This window comes from Hordeum vulgare, chromosome 3H, assembly GCF_904849725.1.
Source record: "Hordeum vulgare subsp. vulgare chromosome 3H, MorexV3_pseudomolecules_assembly, whole genome shotgun sequence".
Taxonomy (NCBI): Eukaryota; Viridiplantae; Streptophyta; class Magnoliopsida; order Poales; family Poaceae; genus Hordeum; species Hordeum vulgare.
The window spans coordinates 219,657,233-219,671,610 of NC_058520.1; the positions used below are offsets into that span (position 1 = coordinate 219,657,233).

Below are 14,378 nucleotides of genomic sequence, written 5' to 3' on the forward strand. Positions count from 1 at the left end.
GGCCGACGGGTCCCTATGCAATTTGTTAGTTATTAGGCAAATGTAGTACCAATGTTGGGCCTTGCGAGAAGAGTTTTACTCTAAGACGAATTATCAAGGGGGTCCCCATAATAACCCTAAGCATGTTAGGAGCGCTCAATATGGAACATAATGCCGGTACACAAGTAACTAGGGTGTCAAAGGTGGAACAAAATACCGAGCAAAAGGCCAAGACTTCCACATTTATCAAGTATATATGTGCATTAAATTAAATAGCAATAATATTGTGATATATCAAGATATTCATGATTTCACATGGAATCAACTTGGACCTGCAACTAGCAACGTTATAAGAAGGGCTGAGCAAGCGGTAACATAGCCAAACAAAGTTTTGCTTGGATGTGGTAACATAGCCAAACAACGTTAGAGGCTTTTCATGGCAATGTTGGCAGGCTGGACATACAAGTGGTAGGTAACGAGACATATAGAAGCGAGACAACTAGCATAGCAATGATAATAGTGGTACAGGGAAATGATCATCTTTCCTGAGATCAACTTGGAAGAAGAACGTATCCGTGAAATAGATGAACCCACGTAGTCGAACGAATCCTCACACTCCCAAGCGGTTTCGGAATTCTATCGAGAAGAAATAATCCGGAAACAAACAATCAACACACTTGTGACGCTCTCAACTTAATCATGCGCTAATCATACACGCAATTGTGTACGACCAAGATTAGGGACTCGCGGGAAGATATCACAAGACAACTCTAGACGCAAATTAAAGTCATACAAGCTTCATATTATAGGCCAGAGGCTACGAGTGCTCGAATACATAAGCTCGAAAACACACAAGTCAGCGGAAGCAAATAATATCTGAGTAGATACATAAGTCAACAAGTTTTGCCTTAAGAAGGCTAGCACAAACATAACATGGATCGAAGAGGCAAGGCCTCCTGCATGGGAGCCTCCGAACTACTCCTCGTTGCCAGCGGCCTCCATGAAGTAGTAGGATATGTCGGGGTAGTAGTCGTTCGCGAGATCCGCCATCTCCTGGGCTCTGTCATCTGGTCGCGACAATCGTATCATAAGGAAAAAGGGGTAGCAAAACAACACTGAGTACTCATACAAAGTACTCGCAAGACTAACATCAAAACTATGCTAAGCTATGCATCAGTATCAAAGGAATGGGGCTATGTCTTTTGACTGACTGCAAAAATGCCAGAATAGAGAGAAGGTATAGTCCTACCAAAGACTAGCATCTTCAGTGTCTTGGAGCATTATATGATCGTAGATCAATAACACATATGTCATAAATATGTTGCAGCAAATTTATTAAGACCGCCTCGACATCCTTCCTCGACTCCCTGCGAGGAAGCAATCTTAGAGCCAACATTTCAATTTAAGTCACATGTCTACTTGTATTAGATCGGGATACAACTCCAAGCCATCATGTTACCATGGACACGGCTATTTAAGTAGTTCAATCATCCCTGCAGGGGTGCACCACATTTCCGAACACGCTCGATCAACTCTGCATGGACACACTTTCCTCGGTCATGCCTGACATCGAGAGATCAACATGTCGCCGCCCTACCTACGCTCAACACAGAGGCCAACCCATCGGTCTAAATCCTAAGCACGCAGGGGTCTTGGCCCATCGCCCTTGGCACTCCTCCACATTGCAAGGGCGACCGAGATCAGTCCTGGCACCTCTTATACAAGATCAATGCTTACGCGGACCACTCGGGTGTGTTCCACTTCATTGCTGATGTTCGAAGAGCTTCAGTTGATACAACGATGTCGAGTGCCCATAACTGTCCCCGCCTAAAGGTTAGTGCGAATAGGTGAATCGACCAACTCAAATCAAATACCCCTCCCATTAATGTTTTGTTAATTGTGGTGATGATCAATGATCCACAATATGTGGTCATGTCGCCCTGTCTCGAGGATGTGTGGCAAGGGCCAAGAGTGCCTGGCCATGCCTCGTCCCAATCACGCGGGTATTCACCCGCACCACACATTTCATCATGTCCAGTAGTAAGTGGAAGTAATAGTGTGCCTATAACATCACAGGAATCCGAGGTATAACCAAGCTCAAAAAAAAAGAATCCGAGGTATAACCCTTGATGGATTCCAGTCGATGTAACTGACAAGATGACCGGGGAAGAATCACCCTCGATGGTTCACGCTTGAGGGGTTCAGGACAGAGTCGTTATCGGAAATGGTGAAGGAGGATTCACCCTCCGTAATCCACCTCCGGCTAACTACACTACAGAGTTAACATTAGGTGTACATTACGAGGTAACACCCTTGGTACTCGATAGCTGTTCTACATGGTCGTATAGCTCAGGGGGTGTGAAGTGATGTGACGGGTCATGGCTTGTCGATGAATTGATCGAGTATTCGAGTCTTCAAGTCGTCGAGTCTCCGATGATGAAGCAAGGGCAACTGGGGCTAAGTGGGATCACTGGAAATCACTAATCAACTTAAACTAAGCATTTAATATATAGTAGGGTCCAATGGCATTTTAACAAAAGTAAGTTATGCATCAGAATAGGAGCTATCTACATTAGTAGAAAAATATAATGCAAGCATGAGGGATAAAGAATGGGCGATATAGGGATGATCAAGGGGGGTTTGTTTGCCTTGTTGCTCTCCTTAAAAAGGTTGATCGTCAGTGACGTAGTCGTACCCGGCAGCAACATCAGTCTCGGTGTCTACCGGAGAGAATAGGGGGGAGAAACAATAAATACAGGCAAGCAGAAGCAATACGATGAATGACGGTGCTAGGGATGATCTAATGCAGTACTACATGTTACTAACGGAGCGGGAAAATATGTGACGATATTTTCGGGGTCTTTGGCTACTACCGGATAGATGATCCTAACGCCAAAATGTCCATGTTCATCATGCTATGGGCATGTGACAGATGAACGAACAACGTATTTGGATTCGTTGGATTTTTCTAAACAACTTCCGTATATACATTATTTTCATCTGTCTTGCGAATTAATTTATATGATTCTTCCAAATTTTATTAATATTCCGGAATTTCTTAATTCAAATTAAAAACTGAAAATACTTTGTATACACAGCACTAGCCAGCTACTATGTATGACATGTGGGTCCACTCGGGCTGAGTCAGCCCAGTCAACTATTGACCAGTTGTCTGGTCAATAGTCAAAGGGGGCCCAAGGGGGCCCTCGTGTCATACTCTATTTAGGAGGTGGGTTAGTGCTAATCATGCCTACCCCTGATTAACAAGGATCGAGGCCCACGTGGCAGTAGCTATTAGAGCATTTACAAAGGCATCTAGTCAGTTGTTTGTAACACAGCCCATGTAAGAAAATACATGACGTGAAAGAGAGATAAAGGTAAAAACTATCTAGGTTGTCTGTCTAAATACCGACGGTCTGTTTCCGCACAAAACGCTGCCTCTAGATTGCTTATTTTTCGTTGTACGAGTTCGTCGGATGTAGTGGGCTTGTATACCAGGTTCGTGGATGAGATATTTATGAATAGTAGAACTGTTACAGCCGGCCTAACAGATACCATTGTTTTAGCATTATATTTTTGGCAGTCTATAAAGCTGACATGTACATATGTTATACACAGCAGCCGTCTGTGCCGATGTACATGCCGTCCCTAACTGAAAATAAGAGCCAGCCACACAGGTGAGGAGCCTGGCGACGGTGGCCTCGGTTGGGCAACCACGCAGCCACGACAGAGGCCTAGGCCATCACCGGCGCACGGTCGATGGAGGGACGACGACAATGGGTGGTGGGCTCGACGCCAACGGGCATTGGCGGCATCAGGGAGCAGCGGCGTGCGACGAAGGGGGACGTGGGCGCCAAGGACAGCTTTCCGGAAAGAGCTCGCGCGCGAGAGGGAGTAGGGCGCGACCGGGGGTGCAGCGGGCGCCGCGACGAGGAGCAGCAGTAGGCAGCGAACACGGACGTGGGGCAGCACCTCTCGCGCGGGCGGCAGCTGTAGAGCAACGAGCAACAGCGTCGCGGGAGAAGCAGCAGCAGTAGAGCAAAGCAGCACGTGCGGTGCATTTGGGCACGGTCAGGGCGCGCGAGTGCACGCGGGAACCGAGCAGGAGCACGGCGGGCGCGAGCAAGGGAGCCCGGGGCGCGGGTTGGTTGCTTTGAGCGGGGGCTCAGTCGACAGCGGCGCATGGCGTCTACGATGAAGTATTTGAGGGGGGATGAGGAGGGATGGACGCGGGGCTCACCACGGAGCTCGGTGGTGTGCTCGGGGAAGCGCGGGGTGGACCGGAGCGGCTGGACGACGGTGATGGCTGTGGCGGATCCCGACAAGGGGAACGGCACGGGAGGCGTCGTGGGCGCTCCCTGGTGTCGATCTTGCGGCTTAGAGGAAGAAAGGGACCCTGCGGAGCTGCTGGACCATCGGGTGCAGCTCGTGGAGGCGCCGGAGCCCACCGACGTGGGCGGCGCGACGAAGCCGGGCTCGGACGAGGGAGAGGAAGAAGGGTGTTGTCTTTTGAACATGAGTATGCACATATGTAAAGGCGTGCCTACGCGATTCTTGCTTCGGCGAGTTACTTGACGGAACTTATGTAACTAGCGACACGAATAAAAATGATCGATGGATTTGATGGCTAAAGGCCCGTGTCGAGCCTTTGCTTTGTATTACTTTTCGTTTTTCTGGTGTTACAATCAACACCCCTAGGGTGTCATTTATAAACGTTCACAAGGGACTATGAAAATAGACTAGGACTAGAAATCCTAATACTACTAGGACTCGGTTTGGCTTTCTTTCCTAATCCTAAAGAAACAACATGATTAACTTCTACATTCACCTCCTTAATCTTGTTGCTTGACTTCACTTCTTGCACTCCGACTTTCCTCCTCATCTCGATGAACTTCTGTCACCGAGGGACTTGGTGAAAATATCGGCAAGTTGGTCTTTCGTGTTCACATGTTGAACCTCGATCAACTCTTCTTCAATGCACTCCCGGATATGGTGGAACCGGGTATCTATGTGCTTCTCCTTTCGTGATGAACCGGATTTTTGCACAACGAGATTGCAACTTGGTTATCGATCTTCAGAGACACCTTCTGCACCTCCCGCTTTGCAAGAATAGCTAGGAGTCTTCTTAGCCACACTGCTTGACAAGCCGCCGTGCTTGCCGCTATGTATTCTGCCTCACATGAAGACAGTGCCACCACCTTTTGCTTCTGAGAATTCCAGCTAATCAGATTCGGGCCAAGGTAGAAAACCATGCCCGTTGTGCTCTTTCGGTCATTAACATCACCTGCCATGTCACTATCTGAATATCCACGAAGGATCAATCCTTCCTTTCCCTTTCTGTACGTGCAACCAAGATTAATGATGCCTTTCACATAGCGCAAGATTTGATTGATCGCGCTCATGTGCTCGGTTTTCGGATTCTCCATTAAACAACTCGCGATCCCGACTGAATAAGCCAAGTCAGGTCGGGTATGCACCAAATATCTTAGGCTGCCCACAACACTTCGATACATTGTGGTGTCCACCGGCGGATTTGAGCTACGCTTGCTCAACTTATGACGTTGGTCCATTGGAACTTGTGTCTCGTAGCAATCTGACATGCCACACTTTTCCGATAACTTGACTGCATAAGCCGATTGACATAGGGAAATCTCTCCGTAGCTTGGTTCACTTCGATGCCCAAGTAATAGCTGAGTAATCCCAGATCGCTCACGCTAAGCTTGTTCTTCATTTGCGCCTTGAAACGTTCAATTTCTTGTACGCTATCTCCGGTGATAATCAGATCGTCGACGTAAACTCCAACTAGCAGGTTTGAGCCTTTGGAGTTCTTTGTATAGACTGCGTGCTCGAGGGGACATCTCTTGAACCCGAGCGAGACCAAACTCCGGTCTAACTTTGAGTTCCAAGCTCTTGGCGCTTGCTTCTACCCGTAAAGTGCCTTCTTGAGCTTGTAAACTTTCCCTTCTTCACCTTTCTTCTCGTAGCCGAGGGGTTGTTCCACGTACACTTCTTCTGTGAGATCGCCGTTGAGGAAAGCGGATTTAACATCCATATGATGAACCTTCCAATCCTCTTGTGCTGCCAAAGCTAGGAGCACTCTCGCCGTCTCGATTCGAGCAACCGGTGCAAACACCTCATCATAGTCAACTCCTTGACGTTGTACGTAGCCCTTTGCAACGAGTTTTGCCTTGTACTTCACAATGGCACCTTGTGTGTCCTTCTTTAACTTGCAAACCCACTTCAAACCTATCGCCTTTTGATTTGGAGGACGGGTTACCAAGGTCCACGTGCCATTGCTCTCAATTGCCTTCATCTCCTCATCCATGGCGTGCGTCCAGCTAGGACTTTTGGTCGCCTCTACGAAGTTCGCCGGCTCCTCAACTTCGAAAAGACATAGTCCGGAGTATTCGAGCGTAACTGGCTTTGTGTACTTCTAGACTTTCTTGAGGGTCTTGTAGCGACGAGGCCCTGAGGAGTCCGTTGTGGCTTGCGAAGGAGGCGACACAAATTGTGTCGGTGTTGATGCACTTGAGGAAGACGACTGAGACCCTGGTATGTCATCGACATCCGTGTCGTCGGCGTAGTTGTTGTGACCGTGACCATCATCTTGATTGTCGTCGTCACTATGCGCCTCGTTGTCGATGTTGTCATCGAGATCTCCGCCTGTGTCGTGCGCGGCGTTGTCGCTATCTCCTTGCGACCTATGCGCGTCGTCGTCGGTGTCGGCACCATGATGATCACTACCATTGTGGTCACCTTGGTTGCGCATCTTGCCAACCACTTGGACATCCTCCCCTGCATCATCATCAGTTGGAAATTCAACCGTGAATATGTTACTGTTTGGAGCATTGTCAGTTGCGGCGCTCCAATTCCACGCTTGGTTTTCTTCAAACACGACGTCGCGTGAAATCCGTAGACGCTTGGTTTGTGGATCATAGAAGCGGTATGCTTTGGTGCCGGAACTCCTCTCGTATCCGATGAACACCATCTTGGTGCTACGATCGGCAAGCTTTGAGAGATGCGGCTCCGCCGTCTTCACATGTGCCACACACCCGAACGTCCATAGATGAGACACATTCGGCTTACGTCCGTAAATTGCTTCATACGGAGTCTTGCCGACCACCGCCTTCGTTGGAGCCCGGTTGAGAAGATAGACCGCCGTCGAAACAGATCTCCCCAAAAAGTCCCCGGCAGGTTCTTGCTCTTGAGTAAACTCCTTGCCATGTCAACGACGGTTCGATTGCGCCTTTCAACGACCCCGTTCTGCTGCGGCGTGTAAGGTGCCTTGAGGAACCTTTTTATGCCAATCTTCTCGCACTAATCGTTGAATTCATTCGACGTAAATTATCCGTCGCGATCTGTCCGTAGAGCGCGAACCTTCAACTTGTGTTCCATCTCTGTTGCAGCCTTCAGCTTCTTGAACGCTTCAAACGCCTCATCTTTAGATCGTAGGAGAACGACCCACATATATCTCGAGTAGTCGTCTACCACGAGGAATAAATACTTCTTTCCCGCGTGAGTTGCTGGGGTGATAGGGCCACATAGATTACCATGGAGCAGCTCGAGTGCATCACTTGCACGATAGGTAGACTGAGCAGGGAACGGCCTGCGGTGCTGTTTTCCAACCAAGCACCCGTCACATACTCGATCAACATGGTCGATAAATGACATCACCATCTCCATCTTTGCCATCTTCTTCAAGGCGTAGAAGTTAACGTGTCCAAATCTAGCATGCCATAACCACGAATCATCATCACTCTTGGCGAGCCAACACTCCGGTTGAGAATGATCAAGGTTGAGGATATAGAGCCTATTCCGTGTGCGATTAACACGAGCTAGCACGTTTCGGAGGTTGTCGAAGATCGTCATCACTCCGTTCTCGATATTCACCTTGCATCCATTCTCGTCAAGCTTCCCAATAGAGATAATGTTGTTGCGAAGCCGTGGGATATAGTACACTCCGGTGAGTATGCGATGTTCGCCTGTGAGACCCTCGAAGAGGACAGATCCTTGCCCACAAATCTCCACAGCTAAACCATCACCGAACTTGACCGAGCCTTGAACATCATATTCCAGCTCGAGAAATTTCTCCTTGCATCCCGTCATGTGGTTACTGGCACCCGTGTCGAGATACCACGACACATTGTGATCCCCAGATAACTTAGGTGTCACATTCTTCTCATGAAGTAGCACCTTCCGGGTTGGTTTCACAACCACCGTTTCAGCGAGATCACAAACTTCGGCCATCAGAAGACCTGGACCTTCGTCTTCCTGCTTTGCCAAATTTGCCTTGATCTCCCGCTTGTTAGGCTTCGGACAATCCTTTGCAAAGTGACCCATCTCGTTGCAGTTATAGCACTTAACCTCGGATAAATCCAAGTTCCGGGGCTTCCGCCCTTTAGATTGGTCCGCCTTACCACGACCTTGTGGCTTGCCTTTTCCTTTGCCTTTTCTGGTTTGTCCATCGCGCTTCACGTTGCTTGAGCCTTCGCCACCATCACGCCTTCCTTTGCTACTTGGGGCCTCCCAATCTGCACGCGAGTACATGAGTAGGTTGCTACCTCCTCCTTTGCCTTTCTGACAGCCACGAGCATTATCTTCGCATGTCCGCAAGCGTCTGATTGCCTCCGTTATGGTTATGTCGTCGATGTCATAAAGCTGCTCGAGCGTGCCGATGATGTACGTGAATTTATCAGTCACCGAATTGAAAATTTTCTCCACAATCTCGGTCTCATCGAGCTTTGCACCAAGCGCGCGGATCTCTCCCACCAAAGTAGTAAGACGCATGGCATAGTCGTTCACCAATTCAGTTTCCTCCATCTGCAACTTGTGAAATTGGCGCTTCAGCACTTGTGCCCGAGCCTTGGTGACGCGATCTTCTCCGATCCTCATCTTCTTGAGTGTCTTCCACACCTCTCTTGCCGTCTCGAACTCCGCCAATGTCATTAGCACGGAATGCGACACGAACTATGCTATGGCGGCCATGGCACCTTCGTCGGACTCGTCATCGACGTCGTCGTCCGTGATTCCCTGCCACACTCGAAGGGTTCGGAGAATAATTTTCATCTTCACCACCCACATGCCATAGTTGGCGTCGGTGAGCATCCGGTACTCGATGGGGATGTTGCGATGCACGTGGACGTTGGCGCCGCTCGTTCCCGCACCACTGGTTTCTGACTTGACGCCCTTCTTCACCTTGTCGCCGTTCTTGTTCGCCTTGGCACCGCCCTTGCCGGACTTGACCGACTCAACGTCGATGTCCGTCATCGTAGATCGTAGATCGTCGAGGCTCTAGATACCAATTGTTGGCTTTTGAACGTGCGTATGCAGCTGTATAGGCGTGCCTATGCGATTCTTGCTTCGACCGGCTACTTGACGGAACTTGCGTAACTAGCGACACGAATAAAACTGATCGATGGATTTGATGGCTAAAGGCCCGTGTCGAGCCTTTGCTTTGTATTGCTTTTCATTTTTCTGGTGTTACAATCAACACCCCTAGGGTGTCTTTTATACACGTTCACAAGGGACTATGGAAATAGACTAGGACTAGGAATCCTAATACTACTAGGACTCGGTTTGGCTTTCTTTCCTAATCCTAAAGAAACAACATGATTAACTTCTACAAAGGGAAGCGGGGTAGCGTTCGCGCGGAGGGAGGGTGCCGACGTTATATAGACGCGGGATGGCTGGCATCGTGCCCTCACCAGCAAGGGCATGGCCAGATGGCCGCCACGATCCTCCTACCTCCCTGTAGCAGGAGGTTGGGGTGAGTGGGGTGCGTTGGACCGACTAGGAGGCTAAGGCCGAGGGGAAAACAAGGGGAGGGGCTTTCCTTTCTATTACCTTTTCAGGTTTTTATTAATTTATTTCTACGGTTTTAGTTTACTTCCTCAACAAAAGACTTTGTAAATTATGGAGTTTGGCCCAATATTTATTTTACACTGCTATACAAGTTTTGGGGGCAATTGAAATAAGTTTGAAATTCATATAATTCAAAAGGGCAATTAAACAATAATTTGGCATGTGTTATAAATGTTTTGAGACATTAAAATACTTTGTAAAAAGTTTGTTACATTTTTTATAAATATCAGGTGAATATTTGTAACCCCATCATGATTTTTGTTTTTAGTTTTGCCAAAATATTTAAATCATTTATTAGTTGAATTTTGAATTTCAGAAGGGATTTGAAGTGAGATTTGATTCAATGTGATTATGCACTGTTTAAAAAATGGATTAGCTTAGTCTTGTGATCACTCTAGTTTGATTACATAGGTTACTATAGCTCATTACGTTTGGGGTGTCACAACAAGATAAACACCATACCATATTCATGACATGATGTGCAAGCAATTATGATGCATGTCCATTTAATTATGCAAGTCACGATAAAGCATAATAATCAATTTCTACATATTAAGTGAAGCTCAATATGCAACGAGTTGCATATTGACAAAAGTTCATAGTTAAATTACTTAGTTCCCTCTCGTTTAAGTGCAAGACAATATTGAATGTTTTTAACATGACAAGAGGTGAAGCGTAAATAAACTATCCGTCTTGGCATTTTAAATGAGATCGGACACAACATATAGTATTTTCGAAACAATCTCATATGCAAATTAAGATTTTGATATTGTTCTACCTAGAACACATTTAGAGTTGTTAAATAGCAAAATAAGTTTCACCATTTTATTCTACGCATTTTTCTAGTCAAGATACATATGTACATCATTTTAATCGGAGCTACTGTTATTTAGTTATGAAATAAATCATATTAACATGGCATTTAAGAAAATTAATATAAACAACAGCTTTAAACATTTTTAAATGGTTGAAAGCTGAATATTGTGAATATACACAAAATTTTAGTCAAGTTTCATATATAAATTGTTCTAATCCGATGCACGGTTGAAATTTAAATAAATTTTGCAAAACACAACATTTTACTGGAATTTTGAGCATTTTCTAAATATATACAAAAGAAATAAAACAGCAGGGGGGACGAGGTGAGCCAACCACTGCCAATGACCAGCAGGCCTCTGGTGGTGAGGTGGCAGAGTTGAGGTGTGGAGACCGTGTGTGAAAATAGGAAGAAACAACAAAAATAAAGTAGAGACAAAAATGGGGGCGATATGGGGGCGGGCTGGTTTCGAACCGAGGAGGTTTTTCCCTATATAAATCTCTTTCTTCCTCCCCCCGCTTCGTTCGATCGCCCGCATCCCGTTTCATCCCATGTGAGAAGAAGTAGTGAGAAAAAAAGGGAAACAACCACGACCCCATGAACACCTCGTCCCACGTTTCCAATCTCCCCCGACACCCTCGTCCTCGTTCGGTCGTTCCCGTCTCTCACCCCCGACCCTTCCTTTTTCACTTCATCTCATAAACACCCTCCCTCTCCTCCGCCGCTGGATCCCCTTCTTCATCTGCAGCCACACGCCCGCACCCATCCTTGATTGCTCCCTCTTGTGGGCGGTCAGCCTTTGCTCCTCCTCCCTACGATCCGCGAACGAGATCAATTGATGTGGCCGGTGGATTTTGCAAGCCCCGTCCGGTCGGAGTCGCTGGAGATGTGCGATTTGGAGGACCTCCAGCACCACGAGAGGGCGAATACTCTTCAGGTGGCTACCGGTCGCGTGCGTGATCCACCAATAAATGGTCAACCCTGGCACCCTCTGTTTCCCTCGCCCAGCGTCGGCCACTTTCCCATGTCTCGTGAGAGCATAAGTGTCCAGGAACGATGGAGTAGTGGTGGCCTAAGAAAGAGATCACAACGATGGTCTACTTCCAATATGTCTCTTCATGTTGCATTGGTAATATCTCTCTCTCTCTATATATATATATATATGTTGCGTTCTGGTAATCTGTCTCTGTTGAGGAGCACGCATCACACAAACTGATGAAGACTGGCAACGGACAGATGGGAGACTGGCTGGTGCGCAACAGACAATGGGAGGTGGTAGGACCGTGGGATTAAGCAAGTATGCACAGGAGGTCGCCGGTGGAAATCCGGCAAGTGGCGGTGGCATAAAGGTCTTGTAGTTAGATGTTTGCATTTTACCTAGATGAGACTTTTTTGCAAGTTTAGCTAGATGAATACTTATAGCATTGATTATTGTTGTACTCTCATGTATGGATTATGCTGATTCTTAAATTGCCGAAACACCCACTGATAAAAATCACTCAGTGCTGCTTTTTATTGTGGAACCTCGTTGTATGTGTGAACTTAATTATACTCTTGGTCTTGGCGCAGGGCCGGAGCCTATAAGGCTGCTCATAGTGGGGAGTAACATATGCAAGATATAAAAAATTATCAAAAAATTCAATGAATCTGTTTATGGCATTTTCTGTCATGATAGAACAACTTATATCCTCTCGTTTGGACAACTTGTATAAATGACAATTAAATAACCACATATGGAGTTTAAATTTGAACCTTTGCTTGAAACCAACTTCATTTAATATGGTTTCTACATGCATTAACTCAATCAACAACATGTTGCCATGTTATGATCATGCATCATAGTGTTGCATTTCCGTGAAGTAAATGTTGTTCTTTTCCTATTTCCGATTGTTGTTCCCTCTCTGTAGATAATGTTCCAGCGTTTTGATTGTTGATAGTGATCAAGATACGAACTATCTTCAGAACTGTCATGCAAGCAACGACCCCTTGAGCATATTGATACAAACCCACTCTCTCACTCCTGCTCTCTTTTAGTTCATTAGGACAATAATGATTCAAATGTTACATGTTCTTGGTAGCTGAACCCATTTCTTTGCATCACTTATGCTTGTGAAAGTAAATAGTTGAAACCACTTAGCATGAGTACCACCTGCCTCAGCCTTGATGTGCCTACTCATCCATGCTTGTTTACTGTGTCTGCTATGCTTAGACTCATGTCTGGTCTGATCCATCTGGGCGATGAATCAGAATGTTGTGGTCATTGTCCAAACGAGAGGATATAAGTTGTTCTATCATGCATATGTTACTATTGTATGATACTACCTTCATAGTACATAATATCATAAACTAGTATCATAGGTGTTCTTATTTATTGACATGCATGACACATAATAGCATAGCATTTAACATGATACGGTATCTACCTATGTTACTATAACCCCCTCTCTCTCTCTTCTTTAATTACTTGCCACATCACCATGTTTGCTAGTCCCAAGACTATGTTACTAGCTATGATACCCCCACTATGGCCAACCTAAGACGCTGAGTGTTCCTATTGCTGCTGTAAGCATTTGATTAGATTATGTTTTCACCTGGAGTTCATGACCAATTGATCATGAGCATCAATTATCTTTACTGCTGAATTTCTCTTATTTTGGTTATATGTTGATGGCACGACAAAGCGGGCATACATCACGAATAAACTTAGCTCGGGGAAGAGCATCAAGAGGATGGACTCACTCGACGGCTTGTACCGCATGTCCCATACACATAGCGAGACCCCGCCGATGCGACAAGCAATGTCGAACCTGCAGAAATAGTCCCCACAGAATCATGAGGGTGGGTGGATATAAATTACTGTCCAACATTCATCTCCCTATTAACTGTTGTAATCTAAATTATGCTGCTATTGTAGCACATATCATTCATTCACATTCAAACTTCCTGAGATGACAATGTGTTAACTAATCAGTGACATTGTCTAGCTGCTTCATTTCAGGGGCCACTGATGAGTAAGACACAGAGGACGTTGCGGAAGAGGAGGTCCCGTCGGGGGAGTATATTATTACTGATTACCAATTCTATCTAATCTAACTTTTTTTCATGTGCCATGTTTTCTTGTTGCAAATATACTGAATTGGTGTTTGCTTGTAAATGGAGAGGAATGGGCACGAAAGGTATGCCTTCTATAGAAAATAACTTCCTCTAAGATATGTAGTTTAATCTGCTGTCACCGCACAAAATTTCTTTGCCGAAATATATAACACAGATTTAGAATAATTTTCATGTCTTTGTACAGGTGGGGACATGGAAACAGTAGAAGAAAGTGTGCACGTGGTGGCCGAGAGGGAGGGAGCAAAAGGAACACAGCTATTTGGTGAAAAACAAAATATATGTTTTGCCCGATGCAAGAACAACATAGAATAAGTGATGCACATACTTTGCTTGTTTTGTGACAACCACTTGTATTTTGCTATGTTTTTTAAACTAATTAAATGATATCTTCTTAGTTTTTTCAGAATTGTTTTCATCATTGTCTTGCAGGATAGGGTTGTTAGTAGGGTAGAGAAAAGATAAACTACCTCTTGTTCACGATAAACACATTTCTGGCATTACACACTCACATGTACGTGCTTCGACAAAAAAAGGGAAGTTAGGAGTTTCTTTTAGATACCATAATCTGGGTAGTAAGATTCCACTTGTGGAATTCTCTTTTGTTTGG

At 45.9% G+C, this 14,378-nt stretch overlaps 1 protein-coding gene and 1 long non-coding RNA gene across 2 annotated transcripts; one reads left to right on the forward strand and one right to left on the reverse strand.

The window, feature by feature from the left end:
- Window positions 1-760: 760 nt before the first annotated feature.
- LOC123439820 lies at window positions 761-4,530 on the reverse strand. Its single transcript, XM_045116479.1, has 2 exons — window positions 4,220-4,530; window positions 761-1,046 (listed from the first exon to the last, which is right to left on the reverse strand). Exons 1-2 carry the CDS (start codon window positions 4,506-4,508, stop codon window positions 955-957), a joined length of 381 nt encoding a protein of 126 aa, XP_044972414.1. The 5' UTR covers window positions 4,509-4,530; the 3' UTR covers window positions 761-954.
- Window positions 4,531-13,099: 8,569 nt separating this feature from the next.
- On the forward strand, window positions 13,100-14,177 carry LOC123443556. The gene is made up of 3 exons (XR_006630719.1): window positions 13,100-13,495; window positions 13,656-13,833; window positions 13,956-14,177. It is a non-coding gene; the product is annotated as an uncharacterized LOC123443556 (long non-coding RNA).
- Window positions 14,178-14,378: the final 201 nt, after the last annotated feature.

Coding starts and splice junctions, on each gene's coding strand:
- LOC123439820 (XM_045116479.1), bottom strand. CDS start 4,508: ATGTGCATACTCATGTTCAAAAGACAACACCCTTCTTCCTCTCCCTCG. Junction 1,047..4,219: donor GCACACCACCGAGCTCCGTG/GTGAGCCCCGCG, acceptor TGTCGCGACCAG/ATGACAGAGCCCAGGAGATG.